The 14,393-nt window shown below is 60.2% G+C and overlaps 2 protein-coding genes across 2 annotated transcripts in view; one reads left to right on the plus strand and one right to left on the minus strand.

The window, feature by feature from the left end:
• Ift140 (intraflagellar transport 140) overlaps positions 1–11,638 on the plus strand; it is a 57,413-nt gene extending 45,775 nt beyond the window's left edge. The window contains exons 20-31 of the mRNA XM_013011265.1: positions 3,611–3,788; positions 4,300–4,490; positions 4,868–4,963; positions 5,145–5,277; positions 5,494–5,637; positions 6,236–6,364; positions 6,479–6,661; positions 7,576–7,782; positions 7,921–8,133; positions 8,237–8,403; positions 10,090–10,231; positions 11,408–11,638. Coding sequence (XP_012866719.1) covers positions 3,611–3,788; positions 4,300–4,490; positions 4,868–4,963; positions 5,145–5,277; positions 5,494–5,637; positions 6,236–6,364; positions 6,479–6,661; positions 7,576–7,782; positions 7,921–8,133; positions 8,237–8,403; positions 10,090–10,231; positions 11,408–11,614 — 1,990 coding nt within the window. The 3' untranslated portion in view covers positions 11,615–11,638. The remainder of the gene's footprint in view (positions 1–3,610; positions 3,789–4,299; positions 4,491–4,867; positions 4,964–5,144; positions 5,278–5,493; positions 5,638–6,235; positions 6,365–6,478; positions 6,662–7,575; positions 7,783–7,920; positions 8,134–8,236; positions 8,404–10,089; positions 10,232–11,407) is intronic.
• An 815-nt stretch (positions 11,639–12,453) lies between these two features.
• Positions 12,454–14,393, minus strand: part of Telo2 (telomere maintenance 2) — a 35,391-nt gene continuing 33,451 nt past the window's right edge. Inside the window, exons 15-19 of the mRNA XM_013011266.1 lie at positions 13,941–14,032; positions 13,425–13,524; positions 13,187–13,251; positions 12,881–12,996; positions 12,454–12,583 (exon numbers count right to left, since the gene is read on the minus strand). Of these exons, the coding sequence (XP_012866720.1) occupies positions 12,477–12,583; positions 12,881–12,996; positions 13,187–13,251; positions 13,425–13,524; positions 13,941–14,032 (480 nt within the window). The 3' untranslated portion in view covers positions 12,454–12,476. The remainder of the gene's footprint in view (positions 12,584–12,880; positions 12,997–13,186; positions 13,252–13,424; positions 13,525–13,940; positions 14,033–14,393) is intronic.

The following is a 14,393-nucleotide window of genomic DNA, read 5'->3' on the forward strand; positions in this document are numbered from 1 at the left end:
CTTGGATCTTGGTTATTAGCCTCTGTGCCACCACTGTGTGGCGAGTTGTCAGCACTGCAAGCCTCGTAAGTCATGCAGGGGATGGGGTGCCATGCATCCTTGCTCACACCAAAGACCCTGGGTATCGGGCACCCGTGGCTCACCTCTAATCCCAGCTAGCCAGGAAGCCGAGACCTGGAGGATCAGGCTTCAAGCCATTCCAAGAAGCGAAGGCTTTAAGACTCCCAACTGCAATTAACCAGCAAAATGCCAGACTGGAGGCATGTCTCAAGTGATAGAGTGCCAGTCATGAGCAAAAAAGCAAGAAACCAAAAAGTGGGACCTCTGAGCTCAAGCCTGGTGCGGCACAAAAGGAAATGGAAGAAGAGACCCACGCCCACATCCACCACCCTTGGCAGGATAGCCACTGTTCCCCATCACTCCCTCCCCAGGAAGATTCGGGGTTCATCGTCTCCAGCAGTCAGTGTTCCCACGGGCATCGTGTGCCAGCTGGCTTTGGAATCCCAGTGTACCCTGCACTAGAAGAGAATCGGGAGGGTGATGGCCCTTCCTGGGATGAAACTTCTCAGGCTCCAAGGTTCCTGTGTGACTCCTGGGGAGGCCAGGGCCTTCCCCCCACCCCTCCCGCCCCGGCCTCCATGACGCTCCTTCCTGTTCTGCCTGCTGTCCGCTGACCTTGGCGGTGCCTTGCCTTCCAGTCTGACTGCAGCCCCCAGCCGTGCAGCCGCCTCCCCTGCACCCAGACACACGGAGCAGCGTGGCTGGGCAGCTGCAGGTCCCCTAGCTGCCCACTGTCCCGACAGAGGACTTCTGCAGAAAGCCCAGTCCCAGCTCAGGGCCGCCTCTCCACCCGACAGCCACATCTGCTTCTGATTTCAGGCGCCCAGGGCTGATGAAGGACAGATGTGGTCACTCCTCGCAGACACTTGGACAACAGGAAACTCTCAAGACTTGGACGGGACTCAGAGGGTGTTCACTTCTTGGAATTTATGTCATATGCACAGTCCAAAACTCCAGGCTGGAGTTCGAGCTAGCCCAGGCTTGGCAAGCTGTGCGTGGAATGCTGAGAATGGCGTGGGGGTTGAGGCCGACTTGGGCTGGAAGGCCGCTGCGGAGCACGCTGTGCGGGCGGCAGGCGGCCGCTCCCCTGGGTCCAGGCTATTCCGGCAGCTCTGGACTTGGCAGGGGGCGGGGAGCCTGCTTTCCCATGGCTTATGCAGTGGCCTTAGCCCTGGCCTTCCAAACAAACCCTCTCAGCACTGGGCCTGGCTGGGCTGTACTTCCAGAGCCCCCCTGACCACTGATGAGAGCTGTGTTCACGCAGAAGACCACATGGAAATGACCCCAGCGTTTCAACAACATGGACGGGCCTTTGTTACACCCAGGGCCAGAGAAGCACAGGGACACTGAGTTAAGTCTAACCACCCTGGCAAAGAGCACTCTGCCAGGGAGCCTCAGATCACATGCCAGCTGCCTCTGCCCCCAGGGAAGTCCTGCACTTACCATCACTGGACACAGACGCAAGCTGCCATTCGCTCTCAAGACCAGCCAGAAGAAAGGAAGCTACTCTAGCACAAAGCGGCCAAGAGGCCCGCGCCGCCCAGCCTGGCCCCCAGGCCTTGGGAGAGGGTTCTGTCCTGTGAAGTCGCTTGGAACAGAGCGTGAGGGACTTCTGGCCACCGGGGCCTCTGACACCTCTCTTGCAGCCAGCCCAGAAAGGCAGCCGGCGCTGGGCCGCACGAGGACCGTCGCAGAAGTGCCGTCGGGCACACTGACGCCACCGAGCACGCTCACACAGGCCCGTGCACACACAGCTGGGTTGTGTGCAGATGGCGGGGGCCCGGGAGCCCTCCAGGAGAGGCTGCCTGTATCTTGTCCCTTTGAGGACACCTAGTCTTACACTCGTGGCCCTTTCTCATTTAACCAGTGCCTCCAGCAGAGGAGGGAGCAGCTGTGGGTCTGTGTGCTGAGACAGTGCTCCCTTGCCTGGCAGTCCTGACAAAAGGGGCAGAACAGCCTCTGACACGGGCCAGCGGCGGCGGCCGCAGGCAGGGAGGGAGGCCCCGGGCCGCAGCCCCGCGGCAGCTACCCGCTGCTGCCTCCCAGCCGCCGTGACTCGTCTGGATTCCAAAGCCAGAGGATGCGGCCTGCTTCCTGGGGGACAGACGGGCACCCGGTGATGGGCACCTCCCGGGGGCCCCGCCACGCTGGGTGTTACCTTCACCACAGCAGTTCTTTTGTGTATCCTAGGAATCGTGGGCCTGCCGGTGAGAGGCCCCAGGAGAGGCCGACAAAGGAGGAGCCCCAGGGGAAGGGGGTGGACGTCTCTCCCCCACCCCCGGCAGGCTGGTCCCGCCTGGGGTTTAGGTAGATGTGTCTACCCGGTTCCCAGCCCAGTGCCACAGGCATACGCGCAGCCTCTGGTCCAGCCTTCCCTCGTACTCCAGGGGTGTCCTGCTGAAACACGTGTGTCTTGCCTGCCCTCCCAACACCCCAAGACATGCATCTGCTAAACCAGTCATGACAGGACCCAAGCAGACCTGACTGTGTCAGCATGCAAGAAAGGCCACCTGGAGGTGTGGCTTCAGTCCCGGCCCCCACAGCCATGGCCTCCCTGGACAGAGCCCGGGAGTGGCCTCCACGGCGCCCCTGCCTCAGCAGCTCCTGCTCTAGTTCCGTCCACACTGTGGACCCTGAGATGCAGGTCTTCCTCCATCATGCAGACGCACGATCGCAGCGGGACATGACCTGACTACTTACCTTCTCCAGAGGACCACCCTCCCAGTCCTCTGCTGGGGCACCAGTACCCTCACTCATCAGGACCGTGACCGCTTCTCGTGGGCCTCTGCCCTCCCACGTCCCTTAGTGCAGCCAGGTCTGCAAGGCTGGGATGTAACAGGCCTGCTCCACCTCCGGGAGGGGGCTGCACCCGCCTGTCTTATCTAGAGAGGGGCTGGAATGCGGTAGGAGGGCCTGGGAGGGAGTCTCCATCAGACACCCTGCCTGCGTCTGCCGGGCCCCAAGGCCACTCCCAGGGTCTGTTCCGTAGCAGTGCTGTAGTCCTAAGTCTTGATGGCTCCTGCCTGCAATCGGGAAGGTCAGCCATTCTCTCGCAGTGGTTGCATCTATGATCCCTGCTTTGTAGAAGGCCTCAGATAAGATCATCACTGTCCAAGAGACTGGCAGCAACATGAGACCCTGTCTGAAAAATGACTATGGAGAAGAAGGCTGGGATGTGGCTCAGTGGCAGAGTGCCAGCCTAGCAACCGAGACACCTTGAATTCAAAAAATATCCAAAAACACAAGAATGATCACTGTTCCCAGCCAGCCTGGGTGGAAAGGCCGGTGGACCTCCATCTCAGCCCGTCTCAAAAATAACCAGCATAACACTATGGCTGGGTCTGCAGTTCCGCACAATACCTGCCCCCAAACCAGAAGAACCGCATGTGGTGCGGAGGAAATGGCCTCACAAGCACACATTCCCCTGCCTTTCCCCAGGGAGTTCATGAGAGACGTGCAGCTTTGGGGGGGGGGGTGGGACTTGTGCGTGGGCCAGTCCCCTGGCGAGTGCTTGGGACTGGTAGCTGACCAGGCTCCTCTCTGTCCGCAGCGAAGCCGTCTGGGAGAACATGGCACGCATGTGTGTCAAAACCCAGCGTCTGGACGTGGCCAAGGTGTGCCTGGGGAACATGGGCCACGCCCGCGGGGCACGGGCGCTGCGGGAGGCCGAGTCTGAGCCCGAGCTGGAGGCCAGAGTGGCCATGCTGGCCATTCAGCTGGGCATGCTGGTGAGTGGTGCTGCCCCCCGGGGAGGCTGATGGGAAGGCAGGCGCTGTCAGCTCTTGTGGGGCCCAGGCCTGGGGAGGACATGCAGAGGGTGCGTGTTGGACTCTGGCGCCTTCTACGCCCTCTGAGTTCATCGCACATCTGCTTTCCCAGAGGGGCCCAAAAAAAGCTAACTTGTGCCATCAGATTGAGGCCGAGGGTACCGTGCAGCCTTGAGCAGCGGGCTGCACTTGTGAGCGAGGGGCAGCTCTGAGGAGGGGGCTGCTGTCCCCGGCGCTGTTGTGCGCGAGGCTGGCTGGCTGGACCAGGCCCCTCTCCAGCCGGCCATGGAACGCCATGCGGGAGGGTGAGGTCGTTCTCCGTGCGGCACCTCAGACACCCAGGGTATCGGACGCCAGTGCCTGCTGTGCACCTGCCCCGGGGGCCTGGCCGCTACCCTGCACAGGGGAGCCGGCTCAAGCAGTGGCGTGGCCTCTCTGGGTCAGCCCCGTGCTCGATCTTCTCCACTCCCAGGAAGACGCGGAGCAGCTGTACAAGCGCTGCCAGCGCTACGACCTCCTCAACAAGTTCTACCAGGCCTCAGACCAGTGGCAGAAGGCGGTGGAGGTGGCCGAGCTCCACGACCGCATCCACCTGCGCACCACCTACTACAACTATGCCAGGCACCTGGAGGCCAGCGCCCACTGCGGCCTGGCCCTCAGCTAGTGAGTACCCGGCGGGCACCCCGTGCGATGAGCCCTGGCTGCCATCGCCTGTCCGCAGGGCCCAGGCAGTTCTCCAAGGAGGCTTCTGCGGTCATGGCGAGTTCAGAAAGCCTGACCACTGCTCTGTCACTGCCCAATACGATCCAGTGTGCCCCCTCCCCGCTCCCCCCCGGACACGGCCACGGACCTGTCCCCCCACTCTGGAATCGGTGTGAGGAAATGTGACGAGCCTCCTGAGCTCACAGCACAGGACACTTGTCCCCGCAAGAGCACAGGCTGTAGGCTGGGCGCCACTCCACAGAAGGCCGCCCTCACCTGTTCTGGTGAGGAGGCTGAGACGGGAGGAAATGAGGTCCTCTCGTCCCCTCCCTCCATAGCTACGAGAAGTCAGACACGCACCGCTTCGAGGTGCCCAGGATGCTGGCCGAGGACCTGCAGTCCCTGGAGCTCTACATCAACAAGATGAAGGACAGGTGAGTGTCCGCAGGGCCCGCCCTGCCCATTAGCGAGGCCTGCCGGTGTCTCTTGGGGTGTTTTTTTTTGGGGGGGGGTCATTGCATGTCCTTTCCCAGGTGGACGTGGGGAGTGTTCTTGGGTCTCCGGCCTCTCCCAGGCTCACTGATGGTGTGCCCGCGGCTGCGTGCCGTTTTGCAGGACGCTGTGGAGGTGGTGGGCCCAGTACCTGGAGAGCCAGGCGGAGATGAGCTCAGCGCTGCACTACTACGAGCTGGCCCAGGACTACTTCTCCCTGGTCCGCATTCACTGCTTCCAGGGCAACATTCAGAAGGTGAGCGCCGAGCCGGCCGCCCGGCTGGACACAGCCTGCAGGCAGCCTAGCACGCCAGCTTTCACGCGAGGCCCTGGTTCAACCCCTGATGTGGCCAAAACATACATTTAATTTAAAAAAAAAAAAAAAAAAAGCCCATCTCAGGGAGCCAGCCCATCAGGTGGAATGAGGTTGCCGGGCCAAGACGAGGCCTCGGGCCGCTTTGGGTCTTTCTAGGCTGCGGAAATAGCCAACGAGACTGGAAACTGGGCTGCGTCCTATCACCTGGCCAGGCAGTACGAGAGCCAGGAGGACGTGAGGCAGGCCGTGTACTTCTACGCACGCGCACAGGCCTTCAACAACGCCATCCGCCTGTGCAAGGTACGGCTCTCCACACCAGCCCTGAGGGGCTGTGCCCGGACCCTCGCCCCTCCCCTCACCTCCCTCACCCCCTCACGGCTCTTCATGCTCCCCACCATCTGACCTTGTGTATGCAGAGAACCCTGAATCGTGTCTGGGTGTTCTAAATCCGGGGCTCCTGAACCAGATGTCAGCTGTTAGACATTGATAAATAGTCCCAATCCAGATCTCATTTCTGGAATTTTCTCCTGCATTGGGTATTTCTTGCAGTGCCTCATAAAATAGAACAAAATACACAAACACCTAGTGAGACCAAGGTGTCATCCGAAGCCAGCCCCGGGAGTCTCCCCGCCCCCCCCCCGCCCCTCCCGTTAAGCAGCACGCTGGAGGTGTGGCTCAAGTTGTAGCATTCCAGCTGTGAGTGAAAAAGCTGAGCGAGAGTGAGACCCTGAGTTCAAAGCCTAATACAGGAGCAGAAAAAAAAAGAAAAGGCAGTGCCAGAGATGACCTGCAGACACCACGCTGAAGGAGACTTACCCACCCGGCCAGACGCCCAGATTGCAGCCTTAGCTGTGTGGGGAGGGTATGGCCCATGGAGTCCTGCCTCCCCTCCCCGCAGGAGAACAACTTGGATGACCAGCTCATGAACTTGGCCCTGCTGAGCTCCCCAGAGGACATGATCGAGGCCGCGAGGTACTACGAGGAGAAGGGCGAGCAGATGGACAGGGCTGTCATGCTTTACCACAAGGTGAGGCCCGGCCCTACCCAGGGACCGGCAGGCAGCACCATTGGTGACCCCGGGAGGACGTGAGGCACGTTCCTGCAGCCTGAGCAGCTGCTCAGAGTCCACGACTGTCCACAGGCTGGCCACTTCTCCAAGGCCCTGGAGCTGGCCTTCGCCACCCAGCAGTTTGCGGCTCTGCAGCTCATAGCAGAGGACCTGGATGAGAAGTCCGACCCCGCACTCCTGGCCCGATGCTCCGACTTCTGCATCGAGCACAAGCAGTTTGAGAAGGCTGTGGACCTGCTGTTGGCTGCCAAGAAGGTTCAAGGCCAGGGGGAGAGGTGGCTAGGGTAGGGGTGGTGAGAGGCTCCACTGGTGGCACACGCCTGTAATCCCAGCACTTGGGAGGCCAAGGCAGGAGGATCATGCTTGGTCTCTGAATGTGGAATGCTTAGTCTATTTGTAATAAGAGATACAGAGCAGATGTGCTCAGGCCCAGGCTTGGACAGCAGGCTGCACCCAGCATAAGCGGGGAGCTCATCTCCCACCAGCCAGCAGGTCTCCAAGGACAAGCACAGCAGGAAAAACATACCCCTGCTCACTCAGATGACCAGCCACGGGCAGAGCACACCACCCACACAGGTGGCCTGCAGGACTGGGCGCTGCCCCTCAGCTCTTCAGCTCAAGGCTAGCGCTCTACCACTTGAGCCACAACGCCACTTCTGGTTTTCTGGTGGTTTATTGGAGATAAGACTCTCACGGCCTTTCCTGCCCAGGCTGGCTTTGAACCATGATCCTCAGATTTTAGCTAGGATTACAGGTATAAGCCTGGCTCATGGCTGTAAACCTAACTACTCAGGAGGCTGAGATCTGAGGATCGTGGTTCAAAGCCAGCTTAGGCAGGAAAGTCTGCGACACTCTTCTCCAATAAACCACCAGAAGGCCAGAAGTGGCGCTGTGGCTCAAGTGGTAGAGCACCCACCTTGAGCTGAAGAACTGAGGGACAGCGCCCAGGCCCAGAGTTCAAGCCCCACGACTGACAAAAAAAAGGAAGGAAGGAAGGGATGGGCCTGTGTGGCTGTTTCTAGTACAGTGGGCTGGCAAGCGGGGAACATCCCATCCCTTCCACCTGCGGCCCAGCCACAGACAGCGGCCGCCATGGCCTTGGAGGGGGGGGGATGTGCAGGCACACCAGCCCTCGGCCCTCAGCATCTCTGTTTCCCTGCCCCTCTCAGTATCAGGAGGCGCTGCAGCTGTGTGTGGACCAGAATATGACCATCACTGAGGAGATGGCTGAGAAGATGACCGTGTCCAAAGACTCAAAGGAGCTGACCGAGGAGTCGCGGCGAGAGCTGCTGGAACAGATTGCCAACTGCTGCATGCGCCAGGGCCACTACCACCTGGCCACCAAGAAGTACACACAGGCCGGGAACAAGCTGAAGGTGGGCCGCCCGCTGCCCCGTGGAGCCAGGCATCCGTGTGGATGTGTCATGCAGTGCTCTGCTTCCAGCCCTTCTGGAGCCGGGCCAGGCAGCTTGCCCCTGGCTGCCCGCCCAAGCCCTCGCCCATTGTCTTCCTAGGCCATGAGAGCGCTGCTCAAGTCTGGGGACACAGAGAAGATCGTGTTCTTTGCGGGTGTCTCCAGGCAGAAGGAAATCTACATCATGGCTGCCAATTACCTGCAGTCCTTGGACTGGCGGAAGGAGCCAGAGATCATGAAGAACATCATCAGCTTCTACACCAAAGGCCGAGCCCTGGACCTCCTGGCCGGCTTCTATGATGCCTGTGCCCAGGTACAGATGCTCTTTGGGGTTCCAGCGGGGGGGGGGGGGAGGGAGAGAGGGGTTGGGGAGGATGGTGGAGCCCCAGTCCTGATGGGGGCTCCTCTGGGCACAGGTGGAGATCGACGAATATCAGAACTATGACAAGGCCCATGGCGCACTGACCGAGGCCTACAAGTGCCTGTCCAAGGCCAAAGCCAAGAGCCCGCTGGACCAGGAGACCAAGCTGGCCCAGCTGCAGAGCAAGATGACACTGGTGAAGAGGTTCATCCAGGCCCGCAGGTGGGTGCCCCAGCGGCCCGGCGCAGGGCGGCCTGGAGCCTGGCTTGTACCCCCTAGGCTCCGTGTGCACCTCATTCATTGTCCACAACTCTAGGGGAGTTCAGGTTGTCCGCAGGACCAGACCAAGTATCTGCTCCCAGCTCCTTGGACTAGATAGGCATTCAGGGGATACAGCTGAGCCGCACCCAACAACTGCTTCAAAACCAAGGCGCCAGCCTGATTGTTTGAGCATCAGAGCCAGCGGGAGGGAGGGAGGCTGGTGTGGAGGGGAAGGGGATGCGGGGGCGCAGTGTCTGAAGGGGACCTGGCGGGGTGTTGGGGTTAAGCGGGGCATCGAATGAGAGGCAGGTGTGGTGCGGGCAGCGGTGTTAGCCGATCTCACGCACAACTCAGCTCCACCTGGCTTGCCTCTGTTTTTCAGGACTTTTTAATCTATTGCTGGATAATTCAGTTTTTCAAAGCAGCTCCTGTGTCGGCGCTATAAGGAGCAAAACAGCTTCTGCCAAAATGATCAGTTGTTTTTTACTTATCTGAAAATAGAGTTCCCAACAAGAGTTCCCAAAACATTTGAAACGTTTCAAATCCTGTAGCTGGGGGCTGGGAAGGTGGCTCAGTGGGTAGAGCGCTTGCCTTGCATGCCTGAGGCCCTGGGTTCCATTCCTCAGCACCACATAAGCAAAAAGAAAAAAGCCAGAAGTGGCGCTGTGGCTCAAGTGGTAGAGCGCTAGCCTTGAGCTGAAGAGCTGAGGGACAGCGCCCAGGCCCAGAGTTCAGGTCCCACGACCGGACCCCCCAAAAAAAATCCTGTAGCTGTGGCAGCAGCAGACACAGCAGTGGGCTCCTGCGCGGACACAGTGGGCTTCAGGAAGACTGTCTTCTACCCGGCCTGGACTCATTAACCAAGAACAGGGCCCTGGACAAGGGGAAGAATGTGGGGCCGGGGAGACATCCCTGCAGCGCTCAGCGCTAGGGCAGGCAGGGCTCCGGGCTGTAGTGGCCAGGTTGGCATGGCTGATGGGCCCTGACCCCATCGCAGCTCATGGTCCACTCTGGACGGGTCACTGTCTGCCAAGACTACAGAGCCAGGGCCTGCCGTAGTGGCCGCGCAGTTACGCCCCGCCCTGAAACCCCTGCACCTGGCACATGGGCTGACCTGTGCTCTGCTCCTCCAAACGGCCTTGGAGATGGCACACAGCCCTCTGTCGGCTTCTTCTGGAATGTTCCCAGGGACTAGGTTAGGAGACTTTGGCTTGGGACAAGGATTTGGCTCTGCCATCACCAGTATTTGTTTTTTGGTTTTGGGGTGTTTTTTCTTTTGGGGTGGGGGTTGTTGTCGTTCGTGGAGGCTGAACTCTGGGCCTGGGCGCTGTCCCTCAGCTCTTCAGCTCAAGGCTAGCACTCTACCACTTGAGCCACAGCGCCACTTGCGGCTTTTTTCTGCTTATGTGGTGCTGAGGAATTGAACCCAGGGCCTCATGCATGCGGGGCAAGCCCTCTACCACTGAGCCACCTTCCCAGCCCCACCAGTATTTGTTGAATGAGTGAATGAACTAATAAATAAGGAATTAGTGGAGTAACAACTCCAGAACCTGTCACTGGCCACTGCCCGGGGCTGCTTCTGCAGGACAGGAGCCGGCCGGCCTCTGGCTGTGTGCCCCAGCTCAGGCCTCTCTGGTCTGATGGCAGGAACTACACAGAGGACCCCAAGGAGTCGGTGAGGCAGTGTGAGCTGCTCCTGGAGGAGCCAGACCTGGACAGCACTATCCGCATCGGCGATGTCTACGGCTTCCTGGTGGAGCACCACGTGCACAGGCAGGAGCACCAGATGGTGAGGCCCCTGCTTCCCCAGAGCATGCTGCTTTGGCCGGCTCCCCGCAGCTTGGTGCCCCGTAGCGCAGTCACTGTTGGCAGCCTGTCCGTTCTGCTTGTCCTGGAGGTGACAGGCTCCCGCAGTCACCCGAGACCACGGCAGCTGCCCACAGCGCCGCTCCCCCTTGCACCAGCTTGTGTGGTCATGCTGTCCGCCGCGGCCCCACTTCCACGCAGACTTCCCATCACTTGGTGTGGATCCATCTCTGTCTGGTAGGACCTGTAACTGTTTCCTTCACACAGTGAGGAAGTGTGCTGTGCTCTGTTCCCCCTCCACCTCCCCTCGCAGCCGCACCTCTGTCTCCCTTCCTCCCCGCTCTCGTTCTCACTTGGGGCAGTTGCTGCTCCTCCCCTTCCAAGTTCACCAGCTTTCCTTCCAGTGTCTACTCTGCTGCTGCTGTCAGCCAACTCCTCATCCCACACTTGGGCCTTTTATCTCTGACGTGACATCTTCCCAGCTGAGGTGGCGCACCTGTCAGGCCTGGTTGTGTTCAGGGCACACGGGCGCCAGCCTCTGCACCTTGGCATTCCCTGGCCCAAGCTTGTTCTCTGCCCAGCAGTGTGCTGACACACACAGGCAACCGTTAAGTGCCCGGGAAGCATCTTCATTCCTGGAGGTTCATGCCAGCTCTCCATTGACAGACAGCTAGGGATATGGGCTGATGGCTTAATGGCACAAAGCCACTCACATTTTATACTGATCTCTGGTGATCTGTGCAGGTCGCGTTCTAGTGTACACTCCAGGCCCACCACGCAGGAGACTTTAGTTCCAGGCCAGCGAAGCCCTCCTCTCCAACAAGCAGGTGTCTCAGTGTGGATGAATAGTCTGCCTTCCCCTTGGCAGGCTTGTGCCAGGCTGCCGCGGGCCTCGGGTCTGGGGCTCATCTGTTTATACCCATCACAGCTTAGTGTTAGCAGCCCAGAGCTCAAGACATGTGCCACGAGGAACCCAGTGGCCCCTGTCAGTGCTGAGCAGCCTCGGCGCAGCGGGAAGCTGGGAGGCTGTCCCTACCCCAGGGCAGAGCGCCGGGCGACGGGGGTTTAGGACACCTCCTTACTGTGAGGGGATAGGGCCCCCACCATCCCGGCCCTCATGACCATTAGGCTCTCACGTGACTCATGATCTCTGCCCTAGGCCTACAAGTACCTTGAGGAGATGCGGAAGAGACTTCCTTCCGCCAATATGTCCTACTATGTGGACCAGCGCACAGTGGACGCCGTGCACCAGGCCCTGGGCCTCCCGCTGTCCCGCATCGTGCCTGAGCGGATCCGCCACAACAGCATGGAGGACCACAAGGAGGTGGACGAGGAAGTGGTGGAGGAGGTGGAGAGTGAGCCCTGAGGCCCGGCTCCCCAGCGCGAGCCGCACATAAATGGGGTAGTGGCAGGGGCAGGGCCACGCCTGGGAGGCAGTGTGCTGTGGGCCTGCCCCGAGTCCAGGCCTCGAGGGTGGAGGGCAAGCCGCCTCTGCATGCCCCGCTCCTGGGGGCTCCTATGGATGCCATTTGGCTCCTTTCAGGAGACTTGGACTCCTCGTTCCTATGTTCCCCCAACCACAGATGGTGGAGTCTAGCTTCTAGAGCTTTGTGTCCTTGTGGCTACTTGAGGCTAGTAGATGCCCCTTTCTGCTAACTGCCTAAGTTGGCAGACAGTCCCTGGCAGGGCCCCAGGCCTATGCTCTTCTGCCTCCAGGCCCGCTCAGTGGCTATGACTCCAATAAAGTATTTTCCCAGAGGCCCGGGCCCCTCCTGTCTCCATCGTGGCTGCCCTCATGAGGCATGTGAGAAACAGAGGAAGATGGTGTATCGCCCGCTACCCTGTTTATTTTCCGGGACCCAGTGCTGAGAAGCCCCGCACTACGGGAGCAGAGGGCCAACCCGACTGCTTTGCTGCCCGACACCCTGAAGGAGTATGGTGGAGCCCTCCGGGGGACCCAGCTAGACCCCATCCACCCTGCCCCTTGGAGGAAGGGCTGCCCTGGCCCAGAGCCCCCCACACACAGCCCATCAGTGAGGCAGGGACCGCACAGAGCCCTCCCGTTAGCTGAACACAAGCCTCCTCGACTGACAGCAGGGCCGGGAAGGGGCTGCACACTGCACACTGCCCAGCACGGCCCTCCAGGCCAGGCACGCTTCCAAGCCACTGCCGCAGGCCCTCCTCGGAGGCCATCCATCCCCTCTCCCAGTGGACAGGACACTGCAGGACTAGGGGGAGGAAGCAGGGAGGAGCGAGTCTTTGAGTCTTTCCAAAAGCAGCAGAGCCCTCACCGCCATCTTCCTGCAGTCCTCATCCACGTCCTTCTCAGCCACATCTGCCGAGGGAGGAGGGAAGGGCAAGACAGGTGGCACTGAGGGACTGCCCTGTTCCTTTGCTTTAAGATGCCCTGCGCCACCACCCACCTCCCGTTCCCATCCACCCCTCCTCCTCCCTCTGCCACCGTCCACCACCCTCCTCCACTGTCCATCACCGCCCATCCCCCTCCTCCACGAGAGCTGCAGACCAGGCCAGGCGATAGAGCCATGTGCAGAGTCCGTTTCCAGACCCTCTACGGTTCCCCCAGCTGCTGCAGTCACCCGAGTGACCCCTGGTGACCACGCGGCACACGCACCAGCCAGCCAGGACCGGGCTTCCAGAAGCTCATCCGGCAGGTCTCCCAGCAGCCGCTCCGCCGGCACACTGAGGAGAACGGAGGCCACAGCCGACAGCAAGCCCTGGCGCACGTAGCTACCGGCACGGGGTAGAGAAGGGGAGGCGTAGTGTGGTAAGAGGAATCGGGACAGACTGCACGCTGCTCCCGAGTCCAGCGGATACCCCAAGTACCCACACTCAGCCCAGCCCCCTTAGCCCCTGCTCAGCCCATTTCGTGTTTGGGAGGTGCCAGGCCACCCGCATCCCCATCCCCACAGGCACTCACGTGTCCACGTGGAAGCGAAGGGCCCACACAAACTCCAGCAGGGCTTTCCCCATGGATGCAGCCACCTGACACCAGAGCAGGGGCAGGTGGGCATGGACTCAGGCACACAGCACTTCCCACCCGCGACCTGACCACCGTCCAGCCCAGGGATGGAGACAGGGAGACGGACATGCAGCAGGGGCTCGGGTGGTTGCTCCCACACTCCTTGGACGCCTCTGGTTCCCATGCCTCTGCTCACCATGGTGTTCACAGCCAGGTACATCAAGGCCCCTAAGGTATGGATTAGTCTTCCGAGAACCAACTGGTCATCTCCCAAAAGGTCAAAGGTCACCAGGGGTCTACAATAGAGAAGAGAGGAAAGGCAGCATCAGAACTTCAGGGCTGGCTGCCTGAATTCCTGGGCTGCTGCAGGAGACACCCCCTCTTGTAGTGCCTACCCTGACCCACACAGTACAAGCCGGGCCCTGAGTCAGGCCCTACTGTCACCCCAGCTCTCAGCCTGAGTAAGGGGTGGAGCCCAACTTGGAGATGGAAGGAGTGGCAGGAAGTGGGCAGTGCCAGGCAGGCTCCGTGTTCACAGAACCCTGAGCCCAAGACAGGAAGAGAGCGATGGCCAATACCCTCACCACACGCTCCCCAGCAGAGGGCCCTTCCAGACATGCTCACAACACATTTCTGTGCAAAACCCCGTCTCAGATTCTACCCTGCAGCACCGTGTGCACACTGCATTCAGGGCCCCAGAAAACCCGCTCACCGGTCAAAGCGCTGAATGAGGGGAAAGAAGAAGCACCCAGCCACAGAGTTGAAGTCGTTGGGGCCGCTTGGCAGCCTCTGCCGGGAAGAACCCTGCCAGACACACACGGTCCCCTCAGATGTAACCTACTTACTAAGGAGACTAAGATCTGAGGATCGTGGTTTGAAACCAGCCCTGGCAGAAAATCTGTGAGACTCATCTCCAGTAAACAACTCAGAAAAAGCTGGAAGTAGCCCTGTGGCTCAAGTAGAGTGCTAGCCTTGAGCACAAAAGAGGCTCAGAGACAGCGCCCAGACCCTCACTTCAAGCCCTGGGATTGGCAAAAAAAATTTTTTTTTTAAAATTTTTTTTTTGGGTCCGGTCATGGGGCCTGAACTCTGGGCCTGGGCACTGTTCCTCAGCTCTTCAGCTCAAGGCGAGAGCTCAACACTTGAGCCACAGTGCCACTTCCGG

This window comes from Dipodomys ordii, unplaced genomic scaffold, assembly GCF_000151885.1.
Source record: "Dipodomys ordii isolate 6190 unplaced genomic scaffold, Dord_2.0 Scaffold14, whole genome shotgun sequence".
Taxonomy (NCBI): domain Eukaryota; kingdom Metazoa; phylum Chordata; class Mammalia; order Rodentia; family Heteromyidae; genus Dipodomys; species Dipodomys ordii.